General features: G+C 35.5%; 1 protein-coding gene across 2 annotated transcripts in view; it reads right to left on the reverse strand.

Annotated features, from left to right (window-relative positions):
* Positions 1 to 23,297, reverse strand: part of SASS6 (SAS-6 centriolar assembly protein) — a 50,677-nt gene that overhangs the window by 25,221 nt on the left and 2,159 nt on the right. For both annotated transcript variants that reach the window (XM_024751291.1, XM_024751293.1), the window contains exons 2-8: positions 19,300 to 19,360; positions 17,508 to 17,587; positions 16,997 to 17,101; positions 14,103 to 14,274; positions 13,156 to 13,221; positions 11,956 to 12,075; positions 1,319 to 1,510 (exon numbers count right to left, since the gene is read on the reverse strand). In XM_024751291.1, coding sequence (XP_024607059.1) covers positions 1,319 to 1,510; positions 11,956 to 12,075; positions 13,156 to 13,221; positions 14,103 to 14,274; positions 16,997 to 17,101; positions 17,508 to 17,587; positions 19,300 to 19,360 — 796 coding nt within the window. The remainder of the gene's footprint in view (positions 1 to 1,318; positions 1,511 to 11,955; positions 12,076 to 13,155; positions 13,222 to 14,102; positions 14,275 to 16,996; positions 17,102 to 17,507; positions 17,588 to 19,299; positions 19,361 to 23,297) is intronic.

The following is a 23,297-nucleotide window of genomic DNA, read 5'->3' on the forward strand; positions in this document are numbered from 1 at the left end:
TATATACACTGCCCAGTGTCAGTGCTAAAACAGAAGAACCCACGTAGCATTATAATGAAGTATTCACTATCCAATGTACTATGCAGGCTGAAATGTTTTACTAACTGGTGTGAAAGGTGAAGAGGGTAGTGAGAAGGACTGAAGACATCTAATTGTTAGGACAGAATGCTGTGAGGATCTGAACATAAAATCAGTCAGGCTTTAGAGCTTCCTTGGTGGCGCAGTGGTTGAGAGTCAGCCTGCCGATGAAGGGGACGTGGGTTCGTGCCCCGGTCCGGGAAGATCCCACATGCCGCGGAGCGTTTGGGCCCGTGAGCCATGGCCGCTGAGCCTGGGCGTCCGGAGCCTGTGCTCCACAATGGGAGAGGCCCAACAGTGAGAGGCCAGCGTACCGAAAAAAAAAAAAAAATCAGTCAGGCTTTAGAGTTTCTAAGCATAACGTACTGGTCAAATGGAGTTGGATGTCTTGTGAGCTAGAATAACACTGGAGATCTTTACATTCAAACATGATAGACTTAACAAAATCTACATATGTTTTCTAATAACTCATATGACAATAATGTATAATAATGCTAGGAAGGAGTCTACCATCACTGCCAAAGTACCAACAAAAGTACCACTATAGCAAAATATTTTAAATGTCTCTGTTGCCTAAAAGAACAAGCTAGTACTAGAGACAGGTAAATAAAGGATTTCAATCCTCACTTTTCTACTTATGGCCATGCCAACTTGGGCAAGTTACTTAAGTTCTCTGTACCTCAGTTTCATCATCTGTAAGATGGGGATAATAACAGTACCTTCTTTAAAATAATTGTTATAAGAATTAAATGAGTTAATATATATGCAAAGCACATAAAACAGTGTTCAGTAAGCATTAGCTATTATCATTTCTATTATCATTAGCATTATTATTTCTAGACACTAAACTTCATATAGTTGTTTAATATGTTGAGTAGACTGAAAGAAAGAACCAGCCCTGCCAACACTGAGCACCCTGAGCCACAGACACTGTGCTGATGTTGAAAGTACACTGAAAGATCTGAGGGCTGTGCCAAAGAGCTGCTACTCAAGGCCCCAACAAAAAACATCCAAGTTTACGCTAGCGCTGTTCTCAATTAGTCCATTTTATTAGATTTTGGATTCTCCATTTTTTTGGTATTGTCTGAACTGACTACCCTAAAACTACAAGAGATCCTTGCAGAGCATCCAGAACACCACCCGTACAAGTAATAAAGTAAACAAATTAAAATCAAGTCACCATATTAAAATGTGCTTTTAAATTGGGGGGGGGGGGAAGACCAACCCCAACGTTCCATACCTCTTCAACACCAGACAGTTTTGTTTTAAGTTCTCTGATGGTAGAGTCTCCTTTATATTTCCTTTCAGTGAGGTCTTTATTAGCAGATTCTAACTCAGACAATCTGTTTTGTAGCTGCTGGATGTTTCGTTGATGGAGGATTTCTAAATCTTTTTTCTGTTGTTCATGCTGCTGTTGGTATTGAACCTGTGCCTATTATATAATAAAATACAGTACCAAAATTCAAAGAAAAAAAAATACAAACATGAGATTTGAAGAAAAAAAATCTTAATTATTCTTCTTTATAAGATTTCCTTGCTTTTAAGAGAATCTATTTCCAATTATGGGTTTCATGAAAAAGAAAAGTCAACAAAGTCAAATTTACCACTATCATCTTGTTCATAATTTCTTCTTCTCCTAAACCCATATGTTTAGACATAACGGCTACAAATTAAGGGAAGAATGATATAGGATTAAGTTAAAAAAGAAAAAAGCAAATTGCAAAATGGTATATATAGTGTGAACCTATTTCTGAGAAAACAAATGAGCAGGTACATAAGGAACTTTCAGTGTTTGCTTTAAACCACATTATACTGTTTCAGTTTTTTACAACCAGTATATATGTCTTCTAATGAAAGAAACATCTAAACTTGTAAAATTGACAAGGTATTGTTCAGTCTTACATTTCACCAACAATAAAATTTGAACATAGTTGTAACTCTGAAATCTCTGGTACCTCTTTGAATCATACCACTAATCTATCTTAATAATTTCTGTTGTTGGACTTGGAGGGCATTATGCTAAATGAAATAAGTCAGAGAAAGAAAAATACTGTATGATATCACTTATATGTGGAATCTAAAATATACAACAGACTAGTGAATAAAACAAAAAAGAAGCAGACTCACAGATACAGAGAACAAACTAGTGGTTATCAGTGAGGAGGGGGCTATATAGAGTTAGAGGATTAAAAAAGGGTTATTATGGGATTATATAAAATTATGTATGTGAAACTTTAAAAACTGTAAAGCATTAAAGAATTTAAAGAATCTTTCATTCAATAACAAATTTTAAAAATGTTAAATAATTTGTTGATGAACACTATCAAATCCTAAATACATTTTAAAAATAAAGAGTATTTTTCTCATTATGAAAGTTATACATTCTCTTAAAGGCATAAAGAAAGAAATCACAAATAACCGATGATCTCATCCAAGGAGTCATTCTAAATATTTAGGAATATTCCTTTCGAGTCATTTATATGCTTATACCGACACCACACATACACACATAACACACATAGTTAAATTTAACAAAATGAGACCAACCTGCTTACACAATTTAATCATGCTTTTTAATCCTTTAGCATTTGCACCTCCTCACATCATTAAAAAACTATTTGTAAATAATTTTAATAGTTGCACAATATTCTATCCCATGGCTATACCATAATGCAATTAACCCCTGCTCTACTATGGATACTGAGTTCCCAATTTTTCACAATTACAAATAAAACTATGGTTAATATTTTTGTACATAAGCAAACATCCAAATTCAGATTATCTCCTTTCGATCAATTATAGGTCAAAAATATGTAAACAAATATAAAGCTTGATACTAGTTCCAAAACTGCATTCCAGAAATGTTGTACCCATTCAAAAATTCTTACCACAAAACCAGGAGAGTGTCTCTCTCATAAAATACTTTGGGAATTTTACATAAGTATTTTAAGAATTCCTCATTTTTGGAAAACTAAAATTGAGAGAAGAAGGAAGAAAAAGAGATAAAACAGAAAAAAAGAGTCTATACAAAACTGAAAATGCAACCTTGGAAGAAAACACTCAAGGAGCAATCAAGAAAAAAATAACAATGAGCAAACTGGTACAGATGCTAACTGTAACTGTCTAAGAGGGTAATTAAACACACTGAAGGCAACAGAGACCAAAGATTATAAACATAAAGAACTGGCTTTAGGGCTTCCCTGGTGGCACAGTGGTTGAGAGTCCGCCTGCCGATGCAGGGGACACGGGTTCGTGCCCTGGTCCAGGAAGATCCCACATGCCATGGAGCGGCTGGGCCCGTGAGCCATGGCCACTGAGCCTGCACGTCCGGAGCCTGTGCTCCGCAACGGGAGAGGCCACAACAGTGAGAGGCCCGCACACCGCAAAAAAAAAAAGAACTGGATTTATTCCAGCGATAATCAGAATTTTGGAGCTTTTGTTTTAAAAAGTGTAATGGATAGAATTACAATATTTACATTTTCTACTTTGTTTATTTCAGGTGATTCTGATGCACACTAAAGTCTTAAAATCACTGCCCTATAGACTGTCTATCAGCAGGAAGAGAAGAGTGGCTTGCTTGGTTTTAAAGTCTCAAAGGACTGATTCACAATCCTATTAGAAAATGCAGTAAGGAATGCAAACAAATCCTTCAGTCATTTTGGTGTTATAAACAAATACACTTATTATGAGACTTTTAGAACCTAACTTGTTTGAAAATAGAGGCAAAAAAAACTTTAGTAAACAATAGAAATTAATGAAATCGGGGTGGGTGGGGAGACAGTATAGAACTGATTAATGAAAGAAAAAACTGGTTCTTTAAAAATACTACAAAAAACCAGACAATAAAGTCTCATTAAAAAAAAGACATTAAGAATGTAAGAGAAATGGTATGAAGACTTTAAAAATCATAAAACAACATATAAAATATTTTACTAATACATTTAAACACAAAGATGAAATACATGGCTTTTTAAGGAAATATAACTAACATAACTCAAGAAAAAACAGAAAATCCAAAAGGACCAATAATCATGAAGGAAATCAGAAAAGAACCTAAAGAAAAATGCCTTGAAAAGGCATCAGACCCACGCACACGGCCCGCCTGAGCTGAGGTGCTAGCGGTAGCCATTCCACACTAGGAACTCCGGTCAGAAGAGCTGGGTGCAAGGCCTCTGCACGTGGCCCCCTGTGAGCAAGTGAAACCCAACTAAGCACAAAGGGAAAAAGAAAGCAGTCTTAGAGCTGTGACTATTTTCAAGGCTACTGTTTTTCTCTGTGGAACACTGCCTTTGGGGCAAAACAAGGAAGAAACAGGTGATTCTAATGTGTAGCGCAGAAGGAGAACCACTGCAGGCCAGCTTCTCCTACTGTCAAGGTACTCCAGCCGTGCAGCAGACAGGGTCTTGGTGCTCCAGCAGGGTGTCAGGCCTGAGCCTCTGAAGTGCAAGAGCCGAGTTCAGGACACTGGACCACCAGAGACCTCCTGGGCCCATGTAATATCAATCAGCGAGAGCTCTCCCAGAGATGTCCATCTCAACACTAAGACCCAGCTCCACTCAACAACCAGCAAGCTACAGTGCTGGACACGCCATGCCAAACAACTAGCAAGACAGGAACACAACCTCACCCATTAGCAGAGAGGCTGCCTAAAATCATACTCAGTTCACAGACACCCCAAAACACACCACCGGATGTGGTCCTTCCCACCAGAAAGACAAATCCAGCCTCATCCACCAGAACACAGGCACCAGTCCCCTCCACCCAGAAGCCAACACAAGCCACTGAACCAACCTTACCCTCTGGGGGCAGATACCAAAAACAACAGGAACTACGAACCTGCAGCCTGCAAAAAGGAGACCCCAAACACAGTAAGTTAAGTAAAATGAGAAGACAGAGAAATACGCAACAGATGAAGGAACAAGATAAAAACCCACCACAACAAACAAATGAAGAGGAAATTGGCAGTCTACCTGAAAAAGAATTCAGAGTAATGATATTAAAGATGATCTAAAATCTAAAATGATAGTAAAGATGATCCAAAATCTTGGAAATAGAATGGAGAAAATACAAGAAATGTTTAACAAGGACCTAGAACAACTAAAGAGCAAGCAAACAATGATGAACAACACAATAAATGAAATTAAAAATTCTCTAGAATGAAGCATAGCAGAGTAACTTAGGCAGCATAACAGATAAGTGACCTGGAAGATAAAATAGTGGAAATAACTACCACAGAGCAGAATAAAGAAAAAAGAATGAAAAGAACTGAGGATGGACTCAGAGACTTCTGATACCAAAACCAGACAAAGAGGTCACAAAAAAAGAAAACTACAGGCCAATATCTGAACACAGATGCAAAAATCCTCAACAAAATACTAGCAAACATAAGCCAGCAGCACATTAAAAGGATCATACACCATGATCAAGTGGGGTTTATCCCAGGTTTATTCCAGCAGCACATTAAAAGGATCATACATCATGATCAAGTGAGGATTTATCCCTTCAGTGTATGCAAATCAATCAATGTGATACACCATATTAGCAAATGAAGGGTAAAAACCATATGATAATCTCAATAGGTGCAGAGAAAGCTTTTGACAAAATTCAACACCCATTTACGATAAAAACTCTCCAGAAAGTAGGCATAGAGGGAACTTACCTCAACATAATAAAGGCCATATACGACAAACCCACAGCCAACAGTTCTCAATGGTGAAAAACCAAAACCATTTCCACTAAGATCAGGAACAAGACAAGACTGCCAACTCTCACCGCTATTATTCAACATAGTTTTGGAAGTTTTAGTCACAGCAATCAGAGAAGAAAAAGAAATAAAAGGAATCCAAATCGGAAAAGAAGTAAAACTGTCACAGTTTGCAGATGACACGATACTATACACAGAGAATCCTAAAGATGCTACCAGAAAACTACTAGGACCAATCAATAAATTTGGTAAAGTAGCAGGATACAAAATTAATGCACAGAAATCTCTTGCATTCCTGTACACTAATGATGAAATATCTGAAAGAGAAACCAAGGAAACACTCCCATTTACCATTGCAACAAAAAAGAATAAAATACCTAGGAATAAACCTACCTAGGGAGACAAAAGACTTGTATGCAGAAAATTATAAGACACTGATGACTAACATATATATATGGAATCTAAAAAACAAAACAAAACAAAAAAGGTTTTGAAGAACGTAGGGGCAGGACAGGAATAAAGATGCAGACTTAGAGAATGGACTTGAGGACATGGGGAGGGGGAAGGGTAAGTGGAGATGAAGTGAGAGAGTGGCACTGACATATATACATTACCAAATGTAAAATAGCTAGCTAGTGGGAAGCACCCACATAGCACAGGGAGATCAGCTCATACTTTGTGACCACCTAGAGGGGTGGGATAGGGAGGGTGGGAGGGAGACGCAGGAGGGAGGGGATATGGGGATCCATGTATACATATAGCTGATTCAGTATGTTTTACAGCAGAAACTAATACAACAATGTAAAGCAATTATACTCCAATAAAGATGTTAAAAAAGAAAAATTGTCAAAAAAAAGACATCAGACCCAAATGATAAAAGGCTAATTCTATCAGGCCTTCAAGGCACAGATAATTCTTCATTATTTGACTGTTCCAAAGCATAGAGAAAACCAGAAAATGTTTTCATACCTTTCCTGACGCTAGCATAATTCTAATACCAGTCCAAAATCCATAATTTTAATTAGCAGACTAAGACAGAGTGCAGGATAATAGTAATCTCAGACCAATCTCATGTGTGAATATATATACAAATGTCCTAAATTAAATATTAGCAAACTGATTCAACAGGATATTAAAAATCTTTGACTAAATATTATCCTCTGAATTCAAAAATGGTTCCACTTTTGGAAATCTATTATTATCATTATTTTACTACTAAAGTGAGAAAAATGATTATTTGGTTAAATCCCCAAAAGTCACTTCATCTGACTTAGCACTCTTTGGAAGCCAGACAGAAGAAAACTTTCTCAAAAGCAGAGCAAACATCATTCCTACTGGAGAGACATTTTAGCTATTTACCAAAAAAGATTAACTTACCAAAATTAATACCCAGAAATCTCTTGCATTTCTATACACTGACAGTGAAAGATCAGAAAAAGAAATTAAGGAATCAATCCCATTTACCATCTTATCAAAGAATAAAATACCTAGTAATAAATCTACCTAAGGAGGAAGAAGACCTGTACTCTGAAAACTATAAGATGTTGATGAAAGAATCGAAGACGACACAAACAGATGGAAAGATATACCATGTTCTTGGATAGGAAGAATCAATATTGTCAGAATGACTATACTACCCAAGGCAATCTACAGATTCAATACAATACCAATCAAATTACCAATGGCATTTTTCATAGAACTAGAACAAAAATTTTACAATTTGTATGGAAATACAAAAGACCCCAAATAGCCAAAGCAATCCTGAGAAAGAAAAATGGAGCTTGAAGAATCCAGCTCCCTGACTTCAGACTATACTACGAAGCTACAGTCATCAAAACACTATGGTACTGGCACAAAAACAGAAATACAGATCAATGGAACAGGACAGAAAGCCCAGAAACAAACCTGCACACCTATGGTCAATTAATCTACAACAAAGGAGGTAGGAATATATAATGGAGAAAAAAAAGTCTCTTCAATACGTGGTGCTAGGAAAACTGGACAGCTACATGTAAAAGAATGAAATTAGAACATTCTCTAACACCATACACAAAAATAAACTCAAAATGGATTAAAGACCTAAATGTAAGACCGGATACTATAAAACTCTTAGAGGAAAACATAGGCAGAACACTCTGTGACATAAATCACAGCAAGATCTTTTTGGATCCACCTCCTACAGTAATGAAAATAAAAGCAAAAATAAACAAATGGGACCTAATGAAACTTAAAAGCTTTTGCACAGCAAAGGAAACCATGAACAAAATGAAAAGACAACGCACAGAATGGGAGAAAACATTTGCAAATGAAGCGATTAATAAGGGATTAATCTCCAAAATATACAAACAGCTCATACAGCTCAATATCAAAAAACAACCCAGTCAAAAAACGGGCAGAAGACCTAAGTAGACATTTCTCCAAAGAAGATATACAGATGGTCAAAAAGCATATGAAAAGATGCTCAACATCACTAATTATTAGAGAAATGCAAATCAAAACTACAGTGAGGTATCCATCACCTCACACCAGTAACAAAAAGTCTACAAACAGTAAATGCTGGAGAGGGTGTGGAGAAAAGAGAACCCTCCTACACTGTTGGTGGGAATGTAAACTGGTACAACCACTATGGAGAGTAGTATGGAGGTTCCTTAAAAAACTAAAAATAGAGCTACCATATGACCCAGCAATCCCACTCCTGGGCATATATCTGGAGAAAACCATAATTTGAAAAGATACATGTACCCCAGTATTCATTGCAGCACTATTTACAGCAGCCAAGACATGGAAGCAACCTAAATGTCCACTGATAGAGGAATGGATAAAGAAAATGTGGTACTTATATACAAAGGAATCTTAGCCATAAAAAAGAATGAAATAATGCCATTTGCAGCAACATGGATGGACCTAAAGATTATCATACTACGTGAAGGAAGTCAGACAAAGACAAATACCACATGATATCACTTATATGTGGAATCTAAAAAAATGATACAAATGAACTTATTTACAAAATGGAAACAGACTCACAGACTTTGAAAACAAACTTATGGTTACCAAAGGGAAAAGGATGTGGGGGTAGAGATATATTAGGAGTTTGGGATTAACACACACACTACTATATACAAAACAGATAATCAACAAGGACCTACTGTATAGCACACAGAACTCTACTCAATAATTCTGTAATAACCTATATGGGAAAAGACTCTGAAAAAGAATGGATATACATATATATATATAACTGAAATCACCTTGCTATACACCTGGAACTAACACAATACTGTAAATCAACTGTACTTCAATATAAAATAAAAATTAAATTAAAAAAAACTGAAACAAGGATTCCACTATTATTTATCATTTCTCTGCATAAGAAAAAAATGATATAAATCTTGGAAGAGATAAATTACCATTTTGTATAGTTTACATATCTACCAGAAAAACCTAAGAGAATCTCCAAAACTATTAGAATATGTAAATTAAAATGCAAATCTGTAAATATAACCTAGAATTAATGGGTATGACATTAATACACATTAGCAATAAACACTTAGAAATTATCACAGTAGAGGGGTGTGATAGGTGGTCCCATTTATAGAGCAAAAATCTGTAAAATCTCTAAGCAAAAACATTTAACAAGAACTGTAAAAGAAAAAAAGAAAGAGAAAAGGAGGTAAATGAAGAGTAAACTATAAACCTGTTTTAAACAAATAAGACCTGAATAAATGAAGAGATATTTCTCTACACTGGACAAGAAAATTCCAAGGATATCAGTTCTATCCAACAGTCCAGAAACAAGACCAAATAAATAAAGGAATTTAGTATATATTAAAGATTGCATTTTAAACCACTGGGAAATATGGTATTGGAACAAACAATATTTGACTATATGCCCAAAAAAATCCATCTCATACTCCAGAAAAATATACTCCAAACAGATTAAAAAGTTAAATTCAACAAGAAAATTATAGAAGTATTAGAAGAGAATACCAGAGAATATCTTTCATAACCTTGGGGTGGCAAAGGCTTTCCAAACATAAAATGCAGCCTTATACCATAAAAACGCAGATTGAAAAACTGGATGACAATCAAATAAAAAGAACTATAGGGACTTCCCTGGCAGTCCAGTGGTTAAGACTCTGCGCTTTCAATGCAGGCAGTGTGGGCTCGATCCTTGGTCGGGGAACTAAGATTCTACATGCTGCACGGTGCAGCTCAAAAAATAAATAAATAAACAAAATCTTTAAAATAAATAAAATAATTTAAATTTAAGAATATAAAAATTGGGCTTCCCTGGTGGCACAGCGGTTGAGAGTCTGCCTGCTGATGCAGGGGACACGGGTTCGTGCCCCGGTCAGGGAGAACTATATATGGCAAGAGATACTAATAAATGCAAATGACAGGCTAAAATACAATGTTTATAATATACATAGTAGGTAAATGTATAATATCCTTACTTTACACCAGAAATGAAAAGGCAAGCCATGGACAAAAAATATTCACAGTGCATGTATCTGACAAAGGACTCAGGTCCAGAATATACAAAGAACTCCTACAAATCATTAAGAAAAACACGGACTGCACAATTAATAAATGGGCTGAAGACTCAAATGGGCACTTCACAAGAAAATATCCAAGCGGTCTATATACATATGAAAAGGTATTCATTATGAGGTACTACCATACACCCACTGAATGGCAGTGTGATGTGACATATCCACTTCGGAAAACTGTTTGACAGTTTCTACTAAAGCTAAACATATGCCTACACTAGAACCTAGCCATTCTAATCCTAAATATATACCCAAGGAAAATGAATACATGTGTTCACAAAAAGACATGTACAAGAAAGTTCGTAACAGTTTAATAATAGCAAAATGTCAGAAAAAATTCAAATGTCTCCCAACAGGAAAACAGATAAGTTACTGCATGTTCATATAATAGAATCCTACACAACAACAAAAAGAAACACACAAGAATATAACTGAATCTCAGAGATATTATGCTGAGTGAAGGAAGCAACACATAAATAAGTACATACTGTATGTGTCCAATTATCTAAAGTTCAAGAACAGGCAAAACCTGTTTTGAAGTGATGGGCTTCCCGTGGGAGTATGAAATGGATTGAGAAGGCACACAAGGAAACCTAAAGGGGTGGTACAATTTTCTGAATCTTAATTTGGGTGAAAGTACACATAAACTGTTATCAAGCAGCACCCTTAGAAGCAAACATTTAGTAAGATGCAAAAAGCAAAAATAGAATTTTATATTAAAGAATAATTTAACATTAATTTAAGAAATTAATATGATATAAAAGGTATAAAATACTGTAAATCCACACTACAAAGCAGTAGAAAATGAGAGTCACACAGGGAAAGCAAAAGATATTAAAAGAAATAATCCACAGAAGAAATTAAAATGGCCAAAAGTCATATTAAGATACTTACCTTCACTAAAAATCTAAGAAATATAAACTAAAATTAATACTACTATAATACCTGTCAGGTAGCAGATATTAAGAAGGTTAATAGTATCAGGAATATGGGGAAGTAAGTATGATCATACACTATCTTTGGGATTCCATTTGGTACAACATTTTTGGGTAGCGAATTTGCAATATCCATTAATATTTTATATGGGTATATTGCAATCTCACTTCTAGGAATAAAAATGTTCACTGCAGTATTATTTGCAATAACCAAGATCTGAAGCATTTAAATGTCCATCAGTTAGTAAGTACTTAAATAATTTATTTTATGTCCAAGTAATGAATACTACTCAGCTACTTCTGAACTGATAAAAAAAAAAAACAATATCTATGATATCAAGTTAGGTGAAAAAAAGTTACAATCAATATATCCATGAGGACCTTGTTAGCCTAGAACAAAACCAAAACTCATGTGTGTACATATCTCCCAATTTACATATTTCTAAATTTATAAACAATTATTTATAAATTGTATATTATTTACATATATAAAGTCTGGAAAAACAAATATCAAAATGTTTATAAATTATCTCTGGGTAGTAAGATTTTTAAGGATAGACTTTTAATTTTTATATACTTCCACACTGTCTGAAAATGTTAAAGCAAGCATGTATTACTTTTATAATTAACAAAATGACTAACGGCAATAACAAAATATTTTTCCAGTTTTTTTTAATATTCATACCTGCAAAGCTTTTTCCTTCTCATTTGTCAGTTCTTGAGAATGCTTATTTGACAATGTTGCTGTGTGTGATGCCCATTCATTCCGTAACTTATCTAATTCTTGGATTTTTTCTGATAATGTCTGTAGTAGAGTTCAATATGAAATATTAAAATTCTTGAATATGTTATTAGATTGGAACATGAAAATATTTGCAAAGTATATTAAAATATTTGCAAAGTATATTAAAGGAGATGGAATCACAGCTTTTAAAGACATACTCAAAGCCTTTTCTTACACAGATTTTTTTGTATTTAAAGAAATCAACATTAGAATAAAAGCAATTTTAGAGTTAAAATGGTCCACAGTTTAACAATCACTAACCTTTTAGTTAAATCTGGCTCTTCACCTCTCAATTCTCTCCTCTGGCATTAAGAAAAAAAGAAACCCAGGGTAGACCAAGTCATAAGTAGTACAGATGACCTTAAACACAGGTTTGAAATGCACAGGTACGCTTATACTCAGATTTTTCTTCAAGAAATACGTACTACAATACTACACAATCCACGGTTAGTTGAATCTGATGATGTGGAACCATAGATACGGAGGGCTGACTATAAACTTATGCAAGAATTTTCAACTGTGCAGGGGGCCGGTGTCCCTAACTCGCGTGTTGTTCAAGGGTCAACTGTAGTTTACTTATACACCTAAAACCCAGAAACACAGGTTCCCAAGATGGGCCACGTGGTGCAGGACAATTTTCTACCTGAAGCCATGCAGCTTATCAGATACTTTGGTCCTCAATTTCAAGGAGTAGCTATGACCGAAATGATGATAAGCCTATCAGAGGAATTAATTCTAAACTTAACAGAAGGAAGGAAGGGAAAGATTTAGAAGACAGGAACTGAAAAGCCATTTAGACAAGAGGAATGACATGAATTAAAGAGGAGCAGAACATATGACAGATACTATACATTATTTAATGAAGACTTGGAGAAAATGTGTCATATACTGGGGATAACAGAAATGTTTGGATAGAATAAACTATCAAGAAGAAAAAGCATCAGATTAAGACAACTGGTAGGGGAAGGGTGGCAAAAAGGAGGGGGAATTCAATGGCAGTGTGCTTTGAAAAAAAATACACAAAAGCCTAGATTTGATTCAAGAAGCAATTCAGAACCTATGTTTGGATGACTTACAAAGACAAAATGAAATTTGAATTACCTTTTGTGTGAAATTCAGTTGCCTGGTAACATCATCTAGTGATTGTGTCAACGATAATTTTTCTTCCTATTTATAAAAATAAAATTATGCAGCTTATAATTTAATCATCTGTAGCTGTGCTACTCAAAGTGCAGCAAAGTAAGCATCAGTACCACCCTGGGAGTTTGTCAGAAATACAGAATCACAGGCTCCACCTCAAACCTTCTGAGTTAGAATCTGCACGAGCAAGATCCCTAGAAGATTTGGCTAACCCTTAAATCTTGAGATGCACTGATCCATAGTGTTTGACTAAAAAGACTTTCTGAAAACTCTTACAAGGCATCCCAATGTTGTTTCCTTGTGCTACATACCTTATATATAGTTATAGAGCACTTTCTAATCTTCAAGACACTTCCATATATTTTATCTCATTTAAGACAGCCTAGAGAGGGTACATATTTCTATACATATCTACCAGCTGATGAAACCAAGACACCAAGAGTTTTAGTGACTGCTCAAGGTCACAGAAAATCAGTAAAAATCCTGGGACCTCAGTTTCTCAATTCCTGGTCCAGTTCTATCCTGTTGTACCTTAACTAAAACAATAAAGTCAGTACATGCTATAAAAATTTCCTGGGGGCTTCCCTGGTGGCGCAGTGGTTGAGAGTCCGCCTGCCAATGCAGGGGATACAGGTTCATGCCCTGGTCCGGGAAGGTCCCACATGCCGCGGAGTGGCTGGGCCTGTAAGCCATGGCCACTGAGCCTGTGCGTCCGGAGCCTGTGGTCCGCAACGGGAGAGGTCACAACAGTGAGAGGTCCACGTACCGCAAAAAAAAAAAAAAATTTCCTGTACATCTTTAAAAGAACTTTATTCAGAAAACAAAATCTAATAGCAATATAGCTTTTCAGTGGTTTATCAGAGAGCTCTGGGACTTATTTAAAAGATTAACTTAAATTTAAATCTTACCTTGCTACATTTCAAACAGTCTGCTAGAAACTTCTTTATTTCCACATCATTTCCAGGTAACAGTTTTAATGAAAGGTGTGTAAGATGCTTAAAAGGATTTGTCTCTACCACATTTAAAAAAGCAGGTGAGTTATCCAAAATAGCTTCTGGAGAAACTAACTGTAGCAAAAACCTTTGAAAACAAAGTGTCACATAACACATTTATGAGACAGTGAAACTCTCCCATTGAATCATGAGCTCTATTGGATCATCAATGATTAAAAGGATCAGAAAAGGGAGCATACTGGAATCATAGGAGCCAATATGAAAGGACTCCCAACAGTAAAACTGGATTAATTAGTGTAAACAGTAAAATGGAGATTTATCTATTGATTGAAAACAATGAATATATAAATGTCCACGAGTTCACAATGAGAAACAGATGAGAAGAAAACAAAACACTAAAAACAAAAACAAATCAAAAACCCATTGAAACCACAAAAGTAACTAGAGTAACAACTCCTTACTCTGAAAACTGACAATTTAAAAGTAAGAATTGAGCATTTATCCTTTCCTGTATGAATTTTCAGAGTAATCAAATAGCTCTAATTGATAAAGGAAAGTTCTTCTTTATAGAAGAATTATATCTAATAAATATAGGAAGAATGATGGAACTGGAAAAGCATAATTTTATAGTTGCTAATTAATTCAAACAAGAATCGTCAATTGATGAAATTTATACATAAAAGGTTTGGGAGCTTTACAAGGAAAGGATCAGGTGTTACACTAAACAAATACAGATATATGTGCACACAAAATCTTATTCTTCCCTTTTTCCAAGTTCATTACAAAAACATATACTTGAACACTAGCAACAAAACTATCAAAAAGAGAAACTAAGGAAACAATCTCATTTACAATTGCACCAAAAGGAATAAAATTTCTAGGAATAAACCTACCTAAAGAGATAAAAGACCTGTATTCAGAAAACTGTAAGACAATACATTGATGAAAGACATCAAAGATGATACAAACAGATGGAAAGATATACCATGTTCATGGACTGAAAGAATCAATACTGTTAAAATGACCATACTACCCAAGTCAATCTTCAGATTCAATGCAATCCCTATCCAAATACCAAGGGCATTTTTCACAGAACTAGAATAAAAAATTTTTTTAATTTATATGGAAACACAGAAGACCCTGAATAGGCAAAACAATCTTGAGAAAGAAGAACACAGCTGGAGGAATCATACTTCCTGACTTCAGACCATACTACAAAGCTACAGTAGTCAAGACAGTAGTATTGGCACCAAAACAGACACATAGATCAATGGAACAGAACAGAGAGCCCAGAAATAAACCCACACACTTATGGTTAATTAATCTACAACAAAGGAAGCAAGAATATACAATGGGGAAAGACAGTCTCTTCAATAAGTAGTGCTGGAAAAACTGGACAGCTACATGTACAAGAACAAAACAGAAAATTCTCTAACACTACATAAAAAAATAAAACTCAGAATGGATTAAAGACCTAAATGTAAGGCCGGAAACCATAAAACTCCTAGAAGAGAACATAGGCAGAACACTTTCTGACATAAATTGTAGAAATATTTTTTAGATCTATCTCCTAAAAGAGAAGGAAATAAAAGCAAAAATAAACAAATGGGACCTAATTAAATTTAAAAAGCTTTTGCACAACGTAAGAAAACTATCAACAAAACAAAAAGACAACCCACTGAATGGGAGAAAATACTTGCAAATGTTATGACCAATGAAGGGCTAATATCCAAAATACATAAACAGCTTATATAACTTAATATCAAAAAAACAAACAACCTGACAAAAAAATGGGCAGAAGACCTGAACAGACATTTTTTCAAAGACATACCGATGGCCAAAAAGAACATGAAAAGATGCTCAACATGGCTAATCATCAGGTAAATGCAAATCAAAACCACAATGAGATACTACCTCGCACCTGTCAGAATGGCTATCATCAAAAAGAACACAAATAACAAATGTTGACGAGCATGTGGAGAACAGGGAACCCTCCTACACTGTTGGTGGGAATGTAAATTAGTGCAGCCACTGTGGAAAACAGTAGGGAGGTGTCTCAAAAAACTAAAAACAGACCTACCATATGACCCAGCAATTCCATTCCTGGGTACATATCCAAATCAAACAAAAACACTAATTCTAAAAGATACACGTACCCCAATGTTCATAGCAGCATTGTTTACAATTGCCAAGATATGGAAGCAACCTAAGTGTCCATCAACAGATGAATGGATCAAGAAGATGTGGTATATATACACAATAGAGTACAAAAAAGAATGAAATTTGTCATTTACAACAACATGGATAGACCTAGAGGGTATTATGCTAAGTGAAATAAGTCAGGAAAGACAAATACTGTATGATATCACTTATATGAGGACTCTAAAAAATACAACAAACTAGTGAATATAACAAAAAAGAAACAGACACAGATAGAGAACAAACTAGTGGTTACCAGTAGGTAGAGGGAAGGGGGGAGGTGCAATATAGGGGTAGAGGATTAAGAGGTACAAACTGCTATGTATAAAATAAGTAAGCTATAAGGATATATTGCACAACCCAGGGAATATAGCCAATATTTTATAATAACTATAAATGGAATATAACCTTTGGAAAAAATATATATTTGATGCTGTTAAATATTTCAGGTAACTTTAATGGCTTTGCCAAAACATGGAAATTAAGGGGCAAATATTTCTGACTTTATAAATTTGAGATTTATGAACCTCTCACCACAGCTTTGAAAACAGACAGAGGTACTTATATAGAATATTTTCCCATCAAGTTGTCTTAAAAGAAGAGTCTGTCTTTAGGGAAGTTTAATGATATAGTGCTCTCCTGAGACTTACCTTGGAATTTCTTTGGCATGTTCTTGAGTACACTGCTGAAGGAGATCTATGAATTTTTGTGGAAAAGCTGAGAAGTCTATCAGAAGACCTTGCTGGAATTTTAAACTATACAGAAGACAGGAAAAGAAATTCTTTTAGAATTTTAATTACTGTATTTAATTACAAATAACATCCTGAAAGACTATTCTTTTATTTACTGAACACACATTATAATCAAGAATTAAGCTAGGGAACTTTGATTTTTATAGAGTTTATTCAATGGGAGGGAAAAGGTCAATAAATCTAGCTAAAGCTCCAAACTTCTGAGCTGTTAAGCAAAATGCTGATAATCTATCAAATATTTATTTTCAAAAACAGCCTGAATAATTACAGTATAAATAGTCCAGTGTTCCCAAAATGCCTAAATGTTTCTAATAGGTATGTGTTTCAAAGAGGATAGTACCCATACATTCATAAAACTTAAAATTTTACTTATTCCTAGATCAAAGACCAGAAAAATAAGTATAGTTACCTCTGAAAATCTTCCTCTGATATAACAAGGTTATACAGAAAAAATGGATCAGTATCATCAGTCAGACGGATAACTAAATCCTAAAAGAAAGATTGTTATTTTTAATGTTTTCAGTAGATTTGGCTTTTAGAGTAATTTCTTCCTTCTTGGAAGTGAAATCATCTAGCATTATCAACATATCACTGTTATAGTTCAGACAGCTCTGTCTTCTGGTGCTGCTGGGTTTTCATTGGTCTTTGGAGACTTCAGCATCTTAAATAGGGTTAAATATTCTGCTCCTTGAGAGCCACATGGGGTGGAAGGTGGGAAGGAAAGGGGTCTATAAAAGCTAATTAAATGCTAGGAGTTGAAAGTTGAAGAATATATCATTCTATCAGAGGCTTAAGAAAGTTTAGACCCAGCCCTTGCTGCACTATGACACCATAACAAAAGTATTCTTTACCACTGATCATATCATAATCAATTATATTTTCAGTTTCCCTCAAGTTAATTGTCTGGTATTTCCGAAGTGGTAAATACATCAGCAGAAATGACAAACAATCATCTACCCTAGATAAGAAAGGAACATTTGTCTCTCAGGCAGAGGACAGGGGTATCAGGTGACAGGCTGCCAGGGCTTCTTCCTAAGAGCCTACCTATTCTCTCCCACTCTAAGTGGCCACTGATGTGGAACCCTATCTGTTTTCAGTTTCAAATGAAGTGAATACCTTTCATAAAGACCATTTTATCACAGCAGCTAAAGCTGACAGAAAAGTACACAGAAATTATGTATTTCAGAGCACACTGGCACAAGGACAACAGGACTAGCAAGATGATGGGCTAACAGAGGTTAAGATTAAGTTTCTACTTAGAAATAAAATCTACTTGTGGCTACTGAGGAACCACTAGGGTCCTAGAAAAATCTAAACCACTTTTATGAGTAGAGCTGGAAAATGAAAAGGTATAGCAGGCATAGGAATAACTTGTAAGAAGTGTAATTTATAATCTCTACCCTAGAAAATTAGCAACCTAGGTGTTTGCTCTGCTTCAGAAGGCACTGTTCTGAAAGCAGCTTCTATTTAAGTATTTCTTGAAATCCACCCCAAGATGCTATAAAAAACTAAGCTGCTACTAACACCATTAGATCCTTGAATAGGTACAAGGAAAGCTATGACAGAGAAAACAGATGTATTTCTTAGCCCTCCATTCTGTATCCTCATTTCTGTTAATGACTCATACTTTTAAATCAGATTAGACTGATGTTCTAAACACCTCTCTCCAAAAGGCAAAAAGATTCAAAACTATCTCCCTGCAGTGCTTCAATTCATTCTGTTCTCACATTTACATGAAACGCCAATTCTACAGGGTAGCAATATATATTCTAGCAACTTAAAGAAGTGTAATGGGGGAATTCCCTGGAGGTCCAGTGGTTAGGACTCTGAGCTTCCACTGCAAGGGGCACGGGCACGGGTTTGATCCCTGGTGGGGTTCGATCCCTGGTCTGGGAACTAAGATCCGGCAAACCACAAGGGGTGGCCAAAAAAAAGTGCAATGGGGCAAACCTAAGGAGACTGTTGTCCCAATCCCCAATTCTTGCATGCTTTAGAAATATATGATATAATAATCTCTCAGTTGTTGTCTTAGTAGGTTCTACCACCCCAGATCTGCAAGTTATAAAATGGCCCAAAATTAAAAAGCAAGATGATATAACAAAAGATCTCACATTCTTAAAGAACAAAAATAATTATAATGTACAGAATTACCATATCTCAAAAACAGAAAAATATTTATTTCAAAAGAAATAAATACCAACCTTTCTGTGAACTGGATTAGAAACTGATTGCAGTTCAATGCTCAGTCTAATACTCACTCTCCTGTATGAAAAGATATGCCCAACTATCAGAAACATTCACATGAAATGAATTATTACTACCATTTGTATAGCTAACATTTTCCATCTTAAGCCACAAGATCCTCCACAGGTTGTCCCTAAATTATGAACAGGTGTTTGGAAAGCACGCTGGATTTGAAGTTTAAGTTCCTATTTTTCTAAAAGTAAGCAATGAGGTTTTTAACCTGAGGATAAATTTTTCTCTCCTGTAAAAAGAGGTTGTTATGAAGATTAAATGAGATAGATGATGTGGAATGCCTACTGTTAGCCTGGTATACAACCTTACTGGCCTGATTCTCAAATAACATCTACTGAAAGACAAACCATCAGTTTTATAACAATTTTTCACATTAAAAAATACCACCTGAAATGACCAAATTGATTTATGAGAGATTTCATTTGAAAATTTTAAAGTGTGAATAATATTAAAATACTTTAATGTTTACAACAAAGGAAATAAGAAAACATGTTCGCTTCCCTTATGCATACACAAAAAAAATTTTTTTCAGATTCACAAACTACATCTGATCAATAGACTCTCTATGCAATATATCCACAGAAGTATTGTCAAGTTTAATATCTATCTAATCCCAGAGTAAATCTAAACCCTAAAGGGAAAAAACCATGGTGTTACACATTCTATACTGCATCTTCGAAAACCCAGTATTGAACAGAGGCATATAAATAAAGGTGCTCATAAACATTAATTAAACTGAGCAAAAATGTTTAAATAATTCAGGAAACAAAGGGGAAATGGTGAAAAACATCTCTGCACAAGTGCTTCTCAAACTATTCTGCTAGAATTAAATAACAATGGTCTTTCCCTAATGTGAAGGGAAAATAAACAAATTGAATTTGTTCAGTTTTAAGTTATTCTTTTAAAGATGTTTTAAACTTTTTCCACATTCTACTACTTCTACAGAAGTACAGACAGAGTAACTGAGTGTTGATGGAAAACCTTGGTAATAGTTGACTAAGGCTAGATTCAATTGTTTAGTTTTTTTTATGCTCTGACTTGTAATTTATATTGGTTAAATACATGTCATTTTAGTTAAATTTCTTATTAAACATATGACTGGATATTAAATCTTAGTTCACATGACGAGGTTACCATAACTTGTATATTATCTAAAAAGGAACAAGCAGCACTGGTAAACACCACAAGAAGCACTGGTAAACACCACAAAGGTAGGAAGAATTACCTTTAAAATAAGAGAATGTTTTGTTTCTATCTCTCTAGTATCTAAAGCAATGTATGTGAAACGGATTAAACTCCTACTCCAATTCCACTTAAATTAAGTGTTCTTGTGGGGGGAGAAACCTTTCAATTCCCTAACTTATAAAAAAAAGTGGAAAAAAAGTGGACTGAGTTAGGTTTGTGAGGGCCTTTTCAGCTCTACAATGTCATTATGTTTCGTTTTCATCTTTTGAAGTTTTTTTTTTTTTTTTTGCGGTACGCGGGCCTCTCACTGTTGTGGCCTCTCCCGTTGCAGAGCACAGGCTCCGGACGCACAGGTTCAGCGGCCATGGCTCATGGGCCTAGCTGCTCCACGGCACGTGGGATCCTCGCATGTGGGATCCTCCCGGACCAGGGCACGAACCCGTGTCCCCTGCATTGGCAGGCAGACTCTCAACCACTGCGCCACCAGGGAAGCCCCTTTTTAAGTTTTTTCTGGTACACACTGCCATAGTGATATGACACTGTGGTTGATAACTTTACACTTTTAAAAGTGTGTCACACTTGATAAATTTGTAAAAAAATTCAAGAAGCATCCGTTAAATAAAGTATTCTCTACATAATTCTGGAAGTTTTATTACTATGATAAATTTCCAATCATATTAATGATTTTGTTGCATATATTCCAAAAGCCTATATGCATTAGATGCTGGGGGGAAAAAGAGGGGGAGAAGCCCATAGATTAAAACTATTCCCCACGTTTACTTCAAAAACCTCCAGAGAAATATCTTGTAGAAAATCGTGAGCTTTCAGAGGATCTGAAATCACAAATCTTACTTCCTCCACTGTAATGGTTAATGTCATAGGAACAATATAAAACGAAGTTTAAAAAGCAATTTTAAAAATGCTATTTTTCAAAATAAATGTCACATTCTGAACAATGCATAAATCTGCATAACATTCTCCCTGTCAGTTAGATTCAGCAGAACTGGATTCTAGCCCACCTCTGCCACATAGTAGCTGTGACCTTAAACTCTCAATTCAAACAAAAGCTACTCTAAGCCAGGTACTATGCTGGGTGCTAGGGATACAAACAGAAATAAACATGGTTCATGTCCTCAAATTGAGATCAGATTAAATGACTTTACCCTAGGTTTGCTTCTGATTGTATTTTAAAGCTTCAACAGAGAGGAGGGAATGGTTACTAGCACTTACCAATTCATTCACTACTGAGTGCCTACTAGACACTTTGCTTATATCATCTTATTTAACAATAATGCCAAGTTAATATTACCTCTGCCTTACAAAGGAAGAAGCTGAGATGCACAGAATTACAAATTTGGTTAAGGTCACACTGCAGAGCCCAAATTAGAACTCAGACTTTTCACCTACACCATGCTAATAAATGATTAAGGACAATTAATATCAACTTAGGCAACTTTGAAAAGGTCCCTATAGCAAAAGAATTTAAGACAGACCTAGAAAGTTATGAAAGAAAAAGCATTTGAGGTATCAGGAAAAAACGGAGTAAAGGTATGATATTGAGAGAGTATCGGGTACACTCGGGATAACAAGTAGTCCTGTGTGACTACTATATTGGACAGAGGAGCTTAGGGAAAAAAAAAATGAAAAAGCAGGTTGGTGTCAAACCGTGGGCTTCAAAATTTTGCATCACTTTCCTCCAGACAGAGTTCTCTGAGCACTACCACGTCCTCAACTGAAGTCCCTTTTTCTCTATGACTTTAATTCATTTACATTACTTCATGCATTAATCATACTTTAATAATACCTTATGTTTACTGAATGCTCATTAAGTTCCAGGCACTGTTCTAAACACTTTATATGTATTAACTTATTTAATACATGCTCATAATAATCCCACAGGCAGGTACTTTTATTTTTATCAATTTAAAGATGAGGCACAGAGAAGTAAGAAAAATTGTACAAAAGCAAGCAGTGAGTGGTAGAACTGGAATATAAACCCAGACAGGGACTTCCCTGGTGGTCCAGTGGTTAAGAATCTGCCTTCCAATGCAGGGGACATGGGTTAGATCCCTGGTCAGGGAACTAAGATCCCACATACCGCGGGGCAACAGAGCCCACACGCCACAACTAGAGAGCCCACATGCTGCAACTATAAAGCCCATGAGCCACAACTAGACAGCCCATGTGCCGCAACCAAGACCCAACGTAGCCAAAAAATAAATTTAAAAAAATAAAATAAAATAAACCCAGACAATGTGGCTCCATAACCTGAACTATTTTTTTTAATGTACAAAACAGAGGGATTATATATCCTTTTTTTTAATTGAACTATAGTTAATTTACAATGTTGTGTTAATTTCTGCTGTACAGCAAAGTGATTCAGTGATAAATATATATTTTTTTCATATTCTTTTCCATTATGGCTTATCATGGGATATTGAATATGGTTCCCCGTGCTATACAGTAAGACCTTGTTGTTTATCAGAGCCTGAACTCTTAACCAATGCTATGCTGCCTCTCAAAAGAAGATATTTTTGTTTCCCCTGTTAAAGTGTGAGTTCCTTGAGGGCTAGAATGAAAATTGTTTTTTTGCTGTTGCTGCTGTTGGAGGAAGGTGGTGAGGAGGAAGGGAGCTTCTCAGCACCTAGGACAGTGCCTGGTGCACAGTAGGCATTCATAAATCTTTGTTGAGCTGAACTGGCCTTGAATACTTTTAACTAAAGAGTCTGGACTGTTTTTCCTATAAGTCAAGGGTCAG

Source organism: Neophocaena asiaeorientalis, unplaced genomic scaffold (assembly GCF_003031525.2).
Source record: "Neophocaena asiaeorientalis asiaeorientalis breed wild unplaced genomic scaffold, Neophocaena_asiaeorientalis_V1.1 scaffold147, whole genome shotgun sequence".
Lineage (NCBI taxonomy): Eukaryota > Metazoa > Chordata > Mammalia > Artiodactyla > Phocoenidae > Neophocaena > Neophocaena asiaeorientalis.